The sequence below is a fragment of the Coregonus lavaretus genome (genome assembly GCF_964263955.1).
Source record: "Coregonus lavaretus genome assembly, chromosome: 1".
Lineage (NCBI taxonomy): Eukaryota > Metazoa > Chordata > Actinopteri > Salmoniformes > Salmonidae > Coregonus > Coregonus lavaretus.
The window spans coordinates 58868822-58884311 of NC_139988.1; the positions used below are offsets into that span (position 1 = coordinate 58868822).

General features: G+C 43.5%; 1 protein-coding gene across 1 annotated transcript in view; it reads left to right on the plus strand.

Moving 5' to 3' along the window:
- The window catches only part of LOC311135382 (protein O-GlcNAcase-like), a 44909-nt gene that overhangs the window by 637 nt on the left and 28782 nt on the right, over window positions 1–15490 (plus strand). The window contains exons 2-8 of the mRNA XM_084169318.1: window positions 8768–8819; window positions 9022–9119; window positions 9282–9412; window positions 9599–9770; window positions 9882–9980; window positions 11345–11629; window positions 12516–12674. Coding sequence (XP_084025444.1) covers window positions 8768–8819; window positions 9022–9119; window positions 9282–9412; window positions 9599–9770; window positions 9882–9980; window positions 11345–11629; window positions 12516–12674 — 996 coding nt within the window. The remainder of the gene's footprint in view (window positions 1–8767; window positions 8820–9021; window positions 9120–9281; window positions 9413–9598; window positions 9771–9881; window positions 9981–11344; window positions 11630–12515; window positions 12675–15490) is intronic.

Here is a 15490-nt window from a genome sequence, read left to right on the forward strand (position 1 = left end):
AGCAAGTCTATAAGAAGCGATCGTGTGCAACTGCAGCCCACAATTCGGGTTGTTCCTGCATGTGGCCATTCCTGCATCTGCAGGAACGCCCCTCTCCCGGAGCATCCCATTGGTTCCTTCATGAACACCCCCCCTCGAGCCTCCCATTGAATGTATTATCAGAGTTTTTTGCGCCTCCCGGAGTCCTCCTTGTTAGCGAGCGGGAGCGACACCAGTAGACAGGGTTATTTTCTCCCGCCTCCCGAACACCTGCACTCACTGTCATTAACAGAAATGTGGGAAAACGGTGCCTGATGGGCGGGGCGAAAGGACACTGTCTACCGGTCGCGCCGCACGTCCACCCCCCCCCCCCGCTAGCACAGCAGGCGGGAGGCTGGGGCGACACCATGTGTTCACTAACTATAGCACACAGTGTCACCCCTGCCTCCCGCCTGCTGTGTACCGGACTAGCTGGCTAAGCTAGCACACAGTGTCCTTTGCTCCCGCCTGCCGAACACCTGCCCACGCTGTCATTAACAGAACTGCGAGAAAACAGTGCCCGACAGGCGAGGACGAAGGACAGGGTCTACCGGAGTATGGCTACCTAGCTACCGTTGTGCCCCCCCCCCTCCTCTGTGTGGTTTATCAGTGGCTGGCATACAACGTTTATTGTACATTAACACCACCTACTGTACTGGATCGCTCCCACCTCCCGCCTGTCCTAGCTTCAAAATGTACCAATAGAGAAGTATAGAGGGGTTCCTGCAGATGCAGGAATGCCCACATGCAGGAATGCCCCGAATTGCAGGCCACAATTGCACCCTTCTCCTAAGAAGTGGTAGATCTGTTCTATGTGAGCAAATGTTTTTTTTTAACGTCATTTAGCAGACTTACAGTTAGTGACTGCATACATGTTTTTTTTTTATACTGGCCCCCCGTGGGAATCAAACCCACAACCCTGGCGTTGCAAACACCATGCTCTACCAACTGAGCTACACAGGACTATTTCTTAGCTTCCCCTTTATTACGTTTTGTACACCAGCTTCAAACAGCTGAAAATACAATATTTTTGGTTATGGAAAATACATTTCACAGCGCTTTAGATGGTACAATGATTCCCTACACTATACTTGCTTGTTTTGTCACAAACTGAAATTAGGTGAAGCCATTAATGTTGTACTTAAATGCTCGTAATCTAACGCCTGAATCAGACCACTCGTAGAACAGCGAAGTGCGTCGCTAGATGCTTTTTTGCCCTCCTGTGTCACTGTATACACAGAATATCTCACCTAAACATAGAATCACATGGTTTATCCACCTCTCAGATTTTTTTTGTAATGACAGTAAAACATTGAGTATAACATTTGTTGGCACCTTCAATTCTTGCACATTTTCTAATAACAAGTATTTTTCAACACTCTGCCTACTAAACCAACCAGAACTCCCGTACATACCCCTCGTGATGAAGGCAGCCAATGGCCTGCTTCTATCTACGATGTAAACAGTCTCTTGTGAAAACGCTAGCTACTCTGCGTTAGCACACTCCACCAACCCTGATGTTCTAGCAGTGTCTGAATCAAGGCTTAGGAAGGCCACCAAAAATTCAGAAATGTCCATCCCCAACTACAACATTTTCCATCTAGATAGAACTGCCAAAGGGGGCGGAGTTGCAATCTACTGTAGAGAGAGCCTGCAGAGCTCTATCATACTATCCAGGTCTGTGCCCAAACAGTTTGAGCTTCTACTTCTAAAAATCCACCTTTCCAGAAATAAGTCTCTCACTGTTGCCGCTTGCTACAGACCCCCCTCAGCCCCCAGCTGTGCCCTGGACACCGTATGTGAATTGATTGCCCCCCATCTATCCTCAGAGTTCGTACTGCTTGTTGACCTAAACTGGGATATGCTTAACACCCCGGCCATCCTACAATCCAAACTAGATGCCCTCAATCTCACACAAATGATCAAGGAACCTACCAGGTACAACCCTAAAACCGTAAATATGGACATCCTCATAGATATCATCCTGACTAATTTACCCTCTAAATACACATCCGCTGTCTTCAACCAGGATCTCAGCGATCACTGCCTCATTGCCTGCGTCCATAATGGGTCCGCGGTCAAACGACCACCCCTCATCACTGTCAAATGCTCCCTAAAACACTTTAGCGAGCAGGCCTTTCTAATTTACCTGGCCCGGGTATCCTGGATGGATATTGACCTCATTCCGTCAGTAGAGGATGCCTGGTTGTTCTTTAAAAGTGCTTTCCTCTTCATCTTAAATAAGCATGCCCCATTCAAAAAATTCAGAACTAAGAACTGATATAGCCCCTGGTTCACCCCAGAATTGACTGCCCTTGACCAGCACAAAAACATCCTGTGGCGTACTGCATTATCATCGAACAGCCCCCGCGATATGCAACTTTTCAGGGAAGTCAGGAACCAATATACACAATCAGTTAGGAAAGCAAAGGTTAGCTTTTTCAAGCACTAACACCAAAAAGTTTTGGGACACTAAAGTCCATGGAGAATAAGAGCATCTCCTCCCAGCTGCCCACTGCACTGAGGCTAGGAAACACTGTCACCACCGATAAATTTCAATAAGCATTTTGCTACAGCTGGCCATGCTTTCCACCTGGCTACCCCTACCCCGGCCACCAGCTCTGCCCCCCCCCCCCTGCTTCTCCTTCACCCAAATTCAGATAGCTGATGTTCAGAAAGAGCTGCAAAATCTGGACCCCTACAAATCAGCTGGGCTAGACAATCTGGACCCTTTCTTTCTAAAATTAGCCGCCGAAATTGTAGCAACCCTTATTACTAGCCTGTTCAACCTCTCTTTCGTATCATCTGAGATCCACAGAGATTGGAAAGCTGCCGCGGTCATCCCCCTCTTCAAAGGGGGTGACACTGTAGATCCAAACTGTTACAGACCTATATCCATCCTGCCCTGCCTTTCGAAAGTATCTCACCTGCCTCAACGACGCACTTAGCGAACGTTCTCTCTGTGTTGTGTTTTGAGAAACATATGTTACATCTTCGGCCGTTGTAGGAATGATGCGTCGTTAAAACACTCGTTAGCCAAAGTTCCATCGCTATCAGGAAACCGGGCCCAGCTTCGATAATGGCTTCTGCAGAAGCTTGAAATGGGACCCTAGCTACAGTTGGAGTCATTAAAAATCGTTTTTTTCAACCACTCCACAAATGTCTTGTTAACAAATAATGGTTTTGGCAAGTCGGTTAGGACATCTACTTTGTGCATGACACAAGTCATTTTTCCAACAATTGTTTACAGACATTATTTCACTTATAATTCACTGTATCACAATTCCAGTGGGTCAGAAGTTTACATACACTAAGTTGACTGTGCCTTTAAACAGCTTGGAAAATTGCAGAAAATGATGTCATAGGCTTTGACATCATTTGAGTCAATTGGAGGTGTACCTGTGGATGTATGTCAAGGCCTACCTTCAAACTCAGTGCCTCTTTGCTTGACATCATGGGAAAATCAAAAGAAATCAGCCAAGACCTCAGAAGAAAAATTGAGGCTCAGTAGTGCTTGAAGTCTGCGATGCATCGACATCACCAGACGCTGGGTATCTTCCCTGGTGATGCTCTGCCAGGCCTGTACTGCAGCCATCTTCAGTTCCTGCTTGTTTCGGGGACTTATTGCCTTCAGTCTCATTTTACATTTACATTTTAGTCATTTAGCAGACGCTCTTATCCAGAGCGACTTACAGTTAGTGAATACATATTTTTTTTATACTGGCCCCCCGTGGGAATTGAACCCACAACCCTGGCGTTGCAAACACCATGCTCTATCAACTGAGCTACATCCCTGCCGGCCATTCCCTCCCCTACCCTGGACGACGCTGGGCCAATTGTGCGCAGCCCATGAGTCTCCCGGTCGCGGCCGGCTGCGACAGAGCCTGGATTCGAACCAGGATCTCTAGTGGCACAGTTAGCACTGCGATGCAGTGCCTTAGACCACTGCGCCACTCTTCAGCATGTAAAATGCATGTTCAATTGGATTCAGATCCGGTGATTGACTCGGCCAGTTAAGGATTTTCAACTTTTTGGATGAAGACAAGTGAGCCTGTTCCACTGGCAGCCATACAGGCCCAAGCCATAACACCCCCTCCACTATGCTTCACGGATGAGGTGGTATGCTTTGGATCATGGGCATTTCTTTTCTCCACACTTTCCCCTTTCCATCACTCTGGTACATGTTCATCTCTTGGGGCTCTTTTTAGGTGCTTTTTAGCAAACTGTAATCTCGCCTTTCTGTTCTTCAGGCTTATCAGTGGTTTGCATCTTGTAGTGTACCCTCTGTAGTCCTGCTGGTGTAGACTTCTACGTACAGTGGGGAGAACAAGTATTTGATACACTGCCGATTTTGCAGGTTTTCCTACTTACAAAGCATGTAGAGGTCTGTAATTTTTATCATAGGTACACTTCAACTGTGAGAGATGGAATCTAAAACAAAAATCCAGAAAATCACATAGTATGATTTTTAAGTAAATCATTTGCATTTTATTGCATGACGTAAGTATTTGATCACCTACTAACCAGTAAGAATTCCGGCTCTCACAGACCTGTTAGTTTTTCTTTAAGAAGCCCTCCTGTTCTCCACTCATTACCTGTATTAACTGCACTTGTTTGAACTCGTTACCTGTATAAAAGACACCTGTCCACACACTCAATCAAACAGACTCCAACCTCTCCACAATGGCCAAGACCAGAGAGCTGTGTAAGGACATCAGGGATAAAATTGTAGACCTGCACAAGGCTGGGATGGGCTACAGGACAATAGGCAAGCAGCTTGGTGAGAAGGCAACAACTGTTGGCGCAATTATTAGAAAATGGAAGAAGTTCAAGATGACGGTCAATCACCCTCGGTCTCCATGCAAGATCTCACCTCGTGGGGCATCAATGATCATGAAGAAGGTGAGGGATCAGCCCAGAACTACACAGCAGGACCTGGTCAATGACCTGAAGAGAGCTGGGACCACAGTCTCAAAGAAAACCATTAGTAACACACTACGCCGTCATGGATTAAAATCCTGCAGCGCACGCAAGGTCCCCCTGCTCAAGCCAGCGCATGTCCAGGCCCGTCTGAAGTTTGCCAATGACCATCTGGATGATCCAGAGGAGGAATGGGAGAAGGTCATGTGGTCTGATGAGACAAAAATAGAGCTTTTTGGTCTAAACTCCACTCGCCGTGTTTGGAGGAAGAAGAAGGATGAGTACAACCCCAAGAACACCATCCCAACCGTGAAGCATGGAGGTGGAAACATCATTCTTTGGGGATGCTTTTCTGCAAAGCGGATAGGACGACTGCACCGTAATGAAGGGAGGCTGGATGGGGTCATGAATCGCGAGATCTTGCCTCAGTAAGAGCATTGAAGATGGGTCGTGGCTGGGTCTTCCAGCATGACAATGACCTGAAACACACAGCCAGGGCAACTAAGGAGTTGCTCCGTAAGAAGCATCTCAAGGTCCTGGAGTGGCCTAGCCAGTCTCCAGACCTGAACCCAATAGAACATCTTTGGAGGGAGCTGAAAGTCCGTATTGCCCAGCGACAGCCCCGAAACCTGAAGGATCTGGAGAAGGTCTGTATGGAGGAGTGGGCCAAAATCCCTGCTGCAGTGTGTGCAAACCTGGTCAAGACCTACAGGAAACGTAATTGCAAACAACGTTTTCTGTACCAAATATTAAGTTCTGCTTTTCTGATGTATCAAATACTTATGTCATGCAATAAAATGCAAATTAATTACTTAAAAATCATACAATGTGATTTTCTGGATTTTTGTTTTAGATTCCGTCTCTCACAGTTGAAGTGTACCTATGATAAAAATTACAGACCTCTACATGCTTTGTAAGTAGGAAAACCTGCAAAATCGGCAGTGTATCAAATACTTGTTCTCCCCACTGTATGGTAGACTTTGACACATCTACACCTGCATCCAGGAGAGTGTTTTTGATCTGTTGGGCTGTTGTCAGGGGGTTTTCTTCACCATGTAGAGTATTCTCCGGTCATCCACTACAGTGGTCTTCCTCGGTCTACCGGGTCTTTTGACATAATTGAGTTCACCGGTTTTTTTCTTCTTCTTGTTAATGATGAACCAAACTGTTGACTTGGGCATGGCCAGGGTTTTTGCAATGTTCCTGTTTTCATTTCTGAGCGTTATGACGGCCAGCTTCATTTGCATCGACACTGCTGTCTTCCTCATGTTGTCACACCCCAACAACAACCTCCAAAGGCAATAGCAAAGTCTAGAATCAATACTATTCATCAACAGCTCTCCTGCATTGACTAACGACACAAATGAATACCCCTGCCTAACGACACACATCTGTGAAGCCAATTTAACAGATACTTAAAATGGGGGGACCATGTACAAAAGGTGCTGTCATTTCTAAACGGTTCATCCGATATGTAGGAAAATACCCTCAAATTAAAGCTGACAGTCTGCACTTCACCCTCATTGTCATTGTATCCTTTCAAACTCAAAGTGCTAGAGTACAGAACCAAAATAACAAAACAATGGTCACTGTCCAATGAATTATGGAGCTCACTGTAGATACTTTTGTACCTGTTTCCTCCAGCATCTTTACAAGGTCCTTTGCTGTTGTTCTGGGATTGATTTGCACTTTTCGCAACAAAGTACGTTAATCTCTAGGAGACAGAACTCATCTCCTTCCTGAGCGGTATGACGGCTGCGTGGTCCCATGGTGTTTCCACTTGCATACTATTGTTTGTACAGATGAATGTGGTACCTTCAGGCATTTGGAAAAAAATTTCTGAGGTCTTGGCTGATTTCTGTTGATTTTCCCATGATGTCAAGCAAAGAGGCACTGAGTTTGAAGGTAGGCCTTGAAATACATCCACAGGTACACCTCCAATTGACTCAAATGGTGTCAATTAGCCTATCAGAAGCTTCTAAAGGCATGACATCATTTTCTGGAATTTTCCAAGCTGTTTAAAGGCACAGTCAACTTAGTGTATGTAAACTTCTGACCCACTGGAATTGTGATACAGTGAATTATAAGTGAAATAATCTGTCTGTAAACAATTGTTGGAAAAATGACTTGTGTCATGAACAAAGTAGATGTCCTAACCGACTTGCCAAAACCATTGTTTGTTAACAAGACATTTGTGGAGTGGTTGAAAAACTAGTTTTAATGACTCCAACCTAAGTGTATGTAAACTTCCGACTTCAATATGTTGTATGTTTCTGGACAATGCACCATGCTGCCTTGTTGACAACATGACCGAGGTGCGCAGATTACTGTTCATTTGAAAAGGGCGCTCCTTCCGCTTTTGGCTATTTACGTCACAGGCTATAGACCGGTGCACCGCGGCTCAGGTTAATAGAACTCCTTCAATGGCCGTGTTCGAGTGCATCAAAACCTTGATATATCTGGGGTAAATTGTGACTGTCTGATCTACAAGGAATGAGTCGTTATTTATGTTGCAATGTGATTTGTAGATCAGTCAGTCGCCTACACTGTAGGCAGCAATGTCGAACAAGCCCAAAGAGCATCGCATCAAGGCAGTGTTTTTCATTAGCGCTGGCTGTCGGCTAATCAGCCGGTTACAGACACATTTTCAGCCGGATACATTTTACACTTCTTATTAACTAGGCTACTTTTCATTTAAAAGTTTTAATTCGCTAGTCCGTCGAGCCCTCTTCTGCTGGAATGAACGATATGCATCTTCTAGCGATCTATTGATAGGATAGACGCATGTCAGTCACAAAGCGAGTGATGACAGAGAAACGCTGCAGAGAGGAAGAGCGGAAGCGAGAGGTTTCACTCTCGCCTAAATCTGTCCAAAATAAGCCTTTTTGCCGATTTTAACTGACAATTTAAAATAATGAAAACATCAGAAAAAGATGGTCAATCATCACTGCAGGAACAATAAGTAATGGAGAGCTCCTTCTGGTCCAAATATGATAATTGTGACCCTCACGGAATCCTGGCATTAAAACGGAATTCAACAATATAAAAAAATATCTTGACCTTAGTAGGGAATCAACTAAATGTATTGAAAATGAATTAATTTGCCCAATTTTATCATAATACATTAACATAATGCATCAGTGATTCATATTTCCTGCAACTTTCTGAAGAGGCATTGAGAATGCCCCTGCCTGTGTGTGTGTGTGCGGTGCGCAAGTCTACCTACTTTGTGTAGCCTTTAGCAATTATGCTAATGTGAACAACCTTCTGGGAGATGGAAAGGCTTTCCCAAAAACCTTCTCAATTAAATTTTAACTACAAAGTAGCCCAATGATATGACCTGGCAGAATGATATCATTATTATTTTCATCAATCCAGTTGGTTTTTGTTTTGCAAACTCTACCAGCACATGCGCTACAAAAAACACTGCTAAACAACAGCCTCTTGCTATGTGTGGAAAACACTGATCAAGGAGGAGCCCAAAGCAACACCCATACTGTCTTCAGGGCAAACACGTGGCAGCTGAATGTACACTGCCAGGGGAATAGATAAGGGTGGATGTCTGCAGGCCTGGAATGTTTGCTGTGTGTGTGTTAAGGGATACTGCGAGATTCTTTAATTTAAGATTCTCAAATTTTTCTACTTACCCAGAGTCGGATGAACTCGTGGATACCATTTTTATCCAGTCATTGCGCTCGCTAGTTAGCATTGGCTCGCGAAACTACCGCTAACTTCCTTCATACTGCACGTGGAGACATAGTATCCACAAGCCTCTGGGTAAGTAGAACAAGGGCTTAAATGACAATCTTTCTTATTTTGTTTGCAACAGGCTTCTACGGCCGGCCATGGACAATGGAACAAAGGAAAGAGCTGTTCAGGAGGTAATATAATAGTTATGTCCAGCAGGCTGGCATATGGTGTTGACTAGTGCTCTATCATAATGGAATCAGTGAATGTACTGAAGTTTTCAATATCATCAAATTAGAAGTGGCTTAAATCTATTTTGACAATATATTATATGATAAACAAAGCAAACCATGTCGCACAAAGCATGTGTTAATCACAATATGTGTTTTTCCCCAGACAGCAGAAATGGGGCTTGAACACATACCTCTACGCTCCTAAAGATGACTACAAACACAGGATGTTCTGGAGAGAGATGTACTCAGTAGAAGAAGCAGGTGAGGCTGTCTCATCATGGCCATGGGTTGAAATGATTCCTGTCACATATACATACAAATATGTAATAAACAAACCAAGCCTCACATATTTCACATCAATACTGAGTGAGTGTCACACTGATGTGAAATAGTATCTGTAACTAATGCATCTCTCTCTTATAGAACAACTGATGACCCTGATCAGTGCTGCAAAGGAGTATGGGACCGAGTTCATCTATGCCATCTCCCCGGGCCTAGACATCACCTTCTCTAACCAGAAAGAAGTGTCCACACTCAAGAGGAAACTGGACCAGGTAACACAACCTGTTTTAAAAAATGCATCTCTCCTTCTTCCTTACCTTTCTGCTAATACCAACTGCTAATGTGCTGATTGAGATTTTTAGGATTGTGTTAGAGGAGTACTGTCTTATCTACATCCTTGACTGTCTGCACTCACTCATTTACCGGAGTCGTAACATGAAATTCATTCTCTCCCTTAGGTGACTCACTTTGGCTGCAAGTCATTTGCCTTACTGTTTGACGACATCGACCACAACATGTGCCCCGCAGACAAGGAAGTGTTCAGCTCCTTTGCCCATGCCCAGGTGTCTATCACCAACGAGATCTTTCAGTACCTGGGAGAGCCTGAGACCTTCCTATTCTGCCCCACAGGTAACACATACACCCTGTATCTATGTATGTTGTTACTGAAATTTGGGCTGAATTCAAAGTCGAAGGAAGATAGAGTTCATGTATGTTTTTCTTTGTATTTCCCTAAACCAGAGTACTGTGGAACGTTCTGCTACCCCAATGTGGCCCAGTCCCCCTACCTGCACACAGTGGGCGAGAAGCTGCTGCCTGGTATTGAAGTGCTGTGGACGGGTACAGTAGATCCAAACAAGTTCATATCCCACATGTTTTGGCACTCATTAGATGGAATTAACCTTACTATTATAAGATAAAAACACAGTAACAGACCTTGTAACATATATTTTAATATACTTTATAACTTGCATGACTCCTACATCTACAGTTGAAGTTGGAAGTTTACATACACTTAGGTTGGAGTCATTAAAACTCGTTTTTCAACCACTCCACAAATTTCTTGTTAACAAACTATAGTTTTGGCAAGTCGGTTAGGACATCTACTTTGTGCATGACACAAGTCATTTTTCCAACAATTGTTTACAGACAGATTATTTCACTTGTAATTCGCTATCACAATTCCAGTGGGTCAGAAGTTTACATACATTAAGTTGACTGTGCCTTTAAACAGCTTGGAAAATTCCAGAAAATGATGTCATGGCTTTAGAAGCTTCTGATAGGCTAATTGACATCATTTGAGTCAGGTGGAGGTGGAGGTGTACCTGTGGATGTATTTCAAGGCCTACCTTCAAACTCAGTACCTCTTTGCTTGACATCATGGGAAAATCAACAGAAATCAGCCAAGACCTCAGAAAAAAAATTGTAGACCTCCACGTTCATCTGTACAAACAATAGTACGCAAGTATAAACACCATGGGACTACGCAGCCGTCATACCGCTCAGGAAGGAGACGCGTTCTGTCTCCTAGAGATGAACGTACTTTGGTGCGAAAAGTGCAAATCAATCCCAGAACAACAGCAAAGGACCTTGTGAAGATGCTGGAGGAAACAGGTACAGAAGTATTTATATCCACAGTAAAACAAGTCCTATATCGATATAACCTGAAAGGCCGCTCAGCAAAGAAGAATCCACTGCTCCAAAACCGCCATAAAAAAAGCCAGACTACGGTTTGCAAATGCACATGGGGACAAAGATCGTACTTTTTGGAGAAATGTCCTCTGGTCTGATGAAACAATCAAGACATCAGTCAGGAAGTTAAAGCTTGGTCGCAAATGGGTCTTCCAAATGGACAATGACCACAAGCATGCTTCCAAAGTTGTGGTCCAACACCCAACTTATTGTGGGAAACTTGTGGAAGGCTACCCAAGTTAAACAATTTAAAGGAAATGCTACCAAATACTAATTGAGTGTATGTACACTTCTGACCAACTGGGAATGTGATGAAAGAAATAAAAGCTGAAATAAATCATTCTCTCTACTATTATTCTGACATTTCACATTCTTAAAATAAAGTGGTGATCCTAACATGGCATTTTTACTAGGATTAAATGTCAGGACTTGTGAAAAACTGAGTTTAAATGTATTTGGCTAAGGTGTATGTAAACCTCCGACTTCAACTGTATGTGGCATTATGTTTCAAGGTCCTAAGGTGGTATCCAAAGACATCACAGTGGAGTCCATAGAGGAGGTCTCTAAGATCCTGAAGAGAGCTCCGGTAATCTGGGACAACATCCATGCCAACGACTACGACCAGAAGCGTTTGTTCCTGGGGCCGTACAAGGGGCGCTCCACGGAGCTCATCCCCCGCCTCAAGGGGGTTCTCACCAACCCCAACTGTGAGTTTGAGTCCAACTTCGTGGCCATCCACACCCTGGCCACCTGGTACAAGTCCAACATGAATGGAGTGCGCAAGGATGTCGCCATGAGTAAGTCTGATTTCTGGCACATTCGGATTTGGGTATAGTGAAATTACACATAACATCATCGTCATGGGTACGTCTAACCAGGATGGACTTCATTTATTTATTTGTTCACTTACTTTATTAGATGTATTTGTCAGGGACATTTATGTTCTGTAATGTGCCAGATTGAGCCAAAAATACACATTTCTTAATGCAGGGATGTACAGCTTTGGTCCTCAACGACTGCTGTGTGTGTTGGTTTTTATAGTTGTCCTGAATCTGAGAGTGGTATTGCCAATTAATGACAATAATTGATCAACATAGAAACCAAGAGCAGCAGGACAGGACTGTAACCCTTGTAGTCATCCCTGTCTTAAAGGCTTAGGGTCTTTAGCAGTGTTATGCATGCTTGTTAATCCATGTGTGAATTCCTCAGGGTATCGTGTTGGAGACACGTGTCTATTTGGACCAGTGAATATGTTTGTTTTGGTATTTATAGAGTAGAGTAGGGTCACACAAGGTACACGAAATGGCTGCCCAAGTCTCGTGTCTGTTGGTTTTTAAGAATGACAGAAAAATATGATATGGTCTCGAAAGAGGACAGCATTGTGTCCATTCAGATTACATGGCTTTCAATTAAATCCAGTCACATTATTGATTACTCCAATAGAAGAAGGGAAGGAGGCACTTTCCCAGTATTCAAACAGGCCTCTACTTATCAGTGTGGCAGCCCCACGCACCTCTCCAAAACCTGTATGTGTCTTTCGGATGGGTTGGGTTAAAGCAGTATTCAAATTTCGGTTGGACTTTGTGTGCAATTGACCAATTAAAGTAATCTTAATCTTATTCATCTCCCTCTCTTCCTCCTCTTCTCCCTTCCTTCCGCCATCCTCCTCCCTCCTTCTCTCAGCGGATGGAGAGGACAGTACCGTGTCTATCCAGATCAAGCTGGAGAATGAGGGCAGTGATGAGGAGTTAGAGACAGACATGTTGTACAGCCCTCAGCTGGCCCTGAAACTGGCCCTCACAGAGTGGCTGGGGGAGTTTCTAGTGCCTCACCAGTACAACAGTAAGCACCGTCACCTACCTATCATCTCTAATGTATACAACGGGTGGGTCTAATCCTGAATGCTGATTGGTTAAAAGCGCATTCCAGCCGGTGTCTATTCCACAAGTTACCACCGGCTAAATCTATGATGTTAAAATGCCTATTTACTCTGTTCCATCTGACTGCGCAATCCACTGTCTCATCAGCCCAGCCAGGCATTTTATAAACTTGATCTCCACTATAAAAAGCATCTAGACATGATCTCACATTTCTTTTAGACTAACATTTCGTTTTCAACTGCGGAGATTTGTATAAACCTTGCTATCTGTCTCTCCGACATTTGCAACATTGTTTCAATATTCAAATTCGATCTCCAGCTGTCCCATAGTAATGAACGTGTAGGGGTCGGGAGTCAGGACTAGACAGAGAGGCAGGCAGCGTTTCTCAGCCAGTCAAAATCATGAATCAGCTGGCATCATTTATATGGATATATACAAAGAAATTTAAATTGAAAAAAGGTCAAACGAAACGAAGTGCAGCTAGTTTGCAGTCTTTCCAGCTTCAGTTTGAAGTGATTGTATTAACTGTGTTGTTGGCTAGCTCCTCTGAACAACCGTGTCCTGACGAGAGAGCACATTTTCTATGCCAGGCGAAATCGCCCCTCATTAGCTTATTGTTATGGATGTATCCAAATATATGTCACTAGAAAACAGCTTAAACAAATGCAAATGCAGCTACTGTTGTTATTCTGTCTGCACTGTTTGACGTGACTGTAAGTTAGCCGTAGTTGGCTAGCTAGCAAGCAAGGGATAAGAACGTTGCCAGCCAGTATGGCAATGGAACATTTAGAATGAAAGACTGGGTCGCGTCCATAGATACAGAACAAAAAGACTGAACGACTGGGTCGCGTCTCTGTCAACAGAACCAATAGAACGAACGACCAGCTGGCTTGGTTAGCAACCCTAGATTTGTGTCGGGACTATATCTTGTGGAAGTATGAAATAGTATGAAAAAATGCATCAAAATAACGTTTTTAATGAAAAACAGTACCATTCAAAAGTTTGGACACACCTACTCATTCAAGGGTGTTTCTTTATTTTTACTATTTTCTACATTGTAGAATAATAGTGAAGACATCAAAACTATGAAATAACACATGGAATCATGTAGTAACCAAAAAAGTGTTAAACAAATATATTTGAGATTCTTCAAAGTAGCCACCCTTTGCCTTGATGACAGCTTTGCACACTCTTGGCATTCTTTCAACCAGCTTCACATGGAATGCTTTTCCAACAGTCTTGAAGGAGTTCCCACATATGCTGAGCGCTTGTTGGCTGCTTTTCCTTCACTCTGTGGTCCAACTCATCTCAAACCATCTCAATTGGGTCGAGGTCGGTTGATTCAGGTCATCTGATGCAGCACTCCATCACTCTCCTTCTTGGCAAATAGCCCTTACACAGCTTGGAGGTGTGTTTTGGGTCATTGTCCTGTTGAAAAACAAATGATAGTCCCACTAAGCACAAACCAGATGGGATGGCGTATCGCTGTGGTAGCCATGCTGGTTAAGGGTACCTTGAATTCGAAATAAATCACAGACAGTGTCACCAGCAAAGCACCATCACACCTCCTCCTCCATGCTTCACGGTGGGAACCACACATGTGGAGATCATCCGTTCACCGACTCTGCATCTCACACGGCGGTTGGAACCAAAAATCTCCAATTTGGACTCATCAGACCAAAGGACAGATTTCCACCGGTCTAATGTCCATTGCTCGTGTTTCCTGGCCCATGCAAGTCTCTTCTTCTTAATGGTGTCCTTTAGTCGTGGTTTCTTTGCAGCAATTCGACCATGAAGGCCTGATTCACGCAATCTCCTCTGAACAGTTGATGTTTAGATGTGTCTGTTACTTGAACTCTGAAGCATTTATTTGGGCTGCAATTTCTGAGGCTGGTAACTCTAATGAACTTATCATCTGCAGCAGAGGTGACTCTGGGTCTTCCTTTCCTGTGGCAGTCCTCATGAAAGCCAATTTCATCATAGCGCTTGATGGTTTTTTGACTGACCTTCATGTCTTAAAGTAATGATGGACTGTCGTTTTCTCTTTGCTTATTTGAGCTGTTCTTGCCATAATATGGACTTGGTCTTTTACCAAATAGTGTTATCTTCTGTATACCAACCCTACCTTGTCACAACACAACTGATTGGCTCAAATGCATTAAGATGGAAAGAAATTCCACAAATTAACTTAAGAAGGCACACCTGTTAATTGAAATGCATTCCAGGTGACTACCTCATGAATCTGGTTGAGAGAATGCCAACAGTGTGCACAGCTGTCATCAAGGCAAAGGGTGGCTACTTTGAAGTATCTCAAATATAAAATATATTTTCATTTGTTTAACACTTGTTTTGTTATTACATGATTCCAGATGTGTTATTTCATAGTTTTGATGCCTTCACTATTATTCTACAATGTAGAAATTAGTAAAAATACAGAAAAACCCTGGAATGAGTAGGTGTGTCCAAACTTTTGACTGGTACTGTATGTCAATCATTATTTGAATATATTGGTAACCCGTTGTATAAAAGTGATAATGCCCTAAAAGCCGGTGTTTGGAGGATATATTGGCACAGTTTGCCTGCCCTCCAAGGGCCTAACAACTCCTGTGCCAATATATCCTTCAAACCGGCTTCTCGGGCATTATCACTTAAATAACACCTGTGTGTGTTTCCTTAATTCATGCTGTATCATTTGGAGCAATGGTAAATGTCTCTCCAAACATCCATCACTGGATTTTAAACACTCTCTTATTTCACTCATGCATTAAAGCTAGCCAT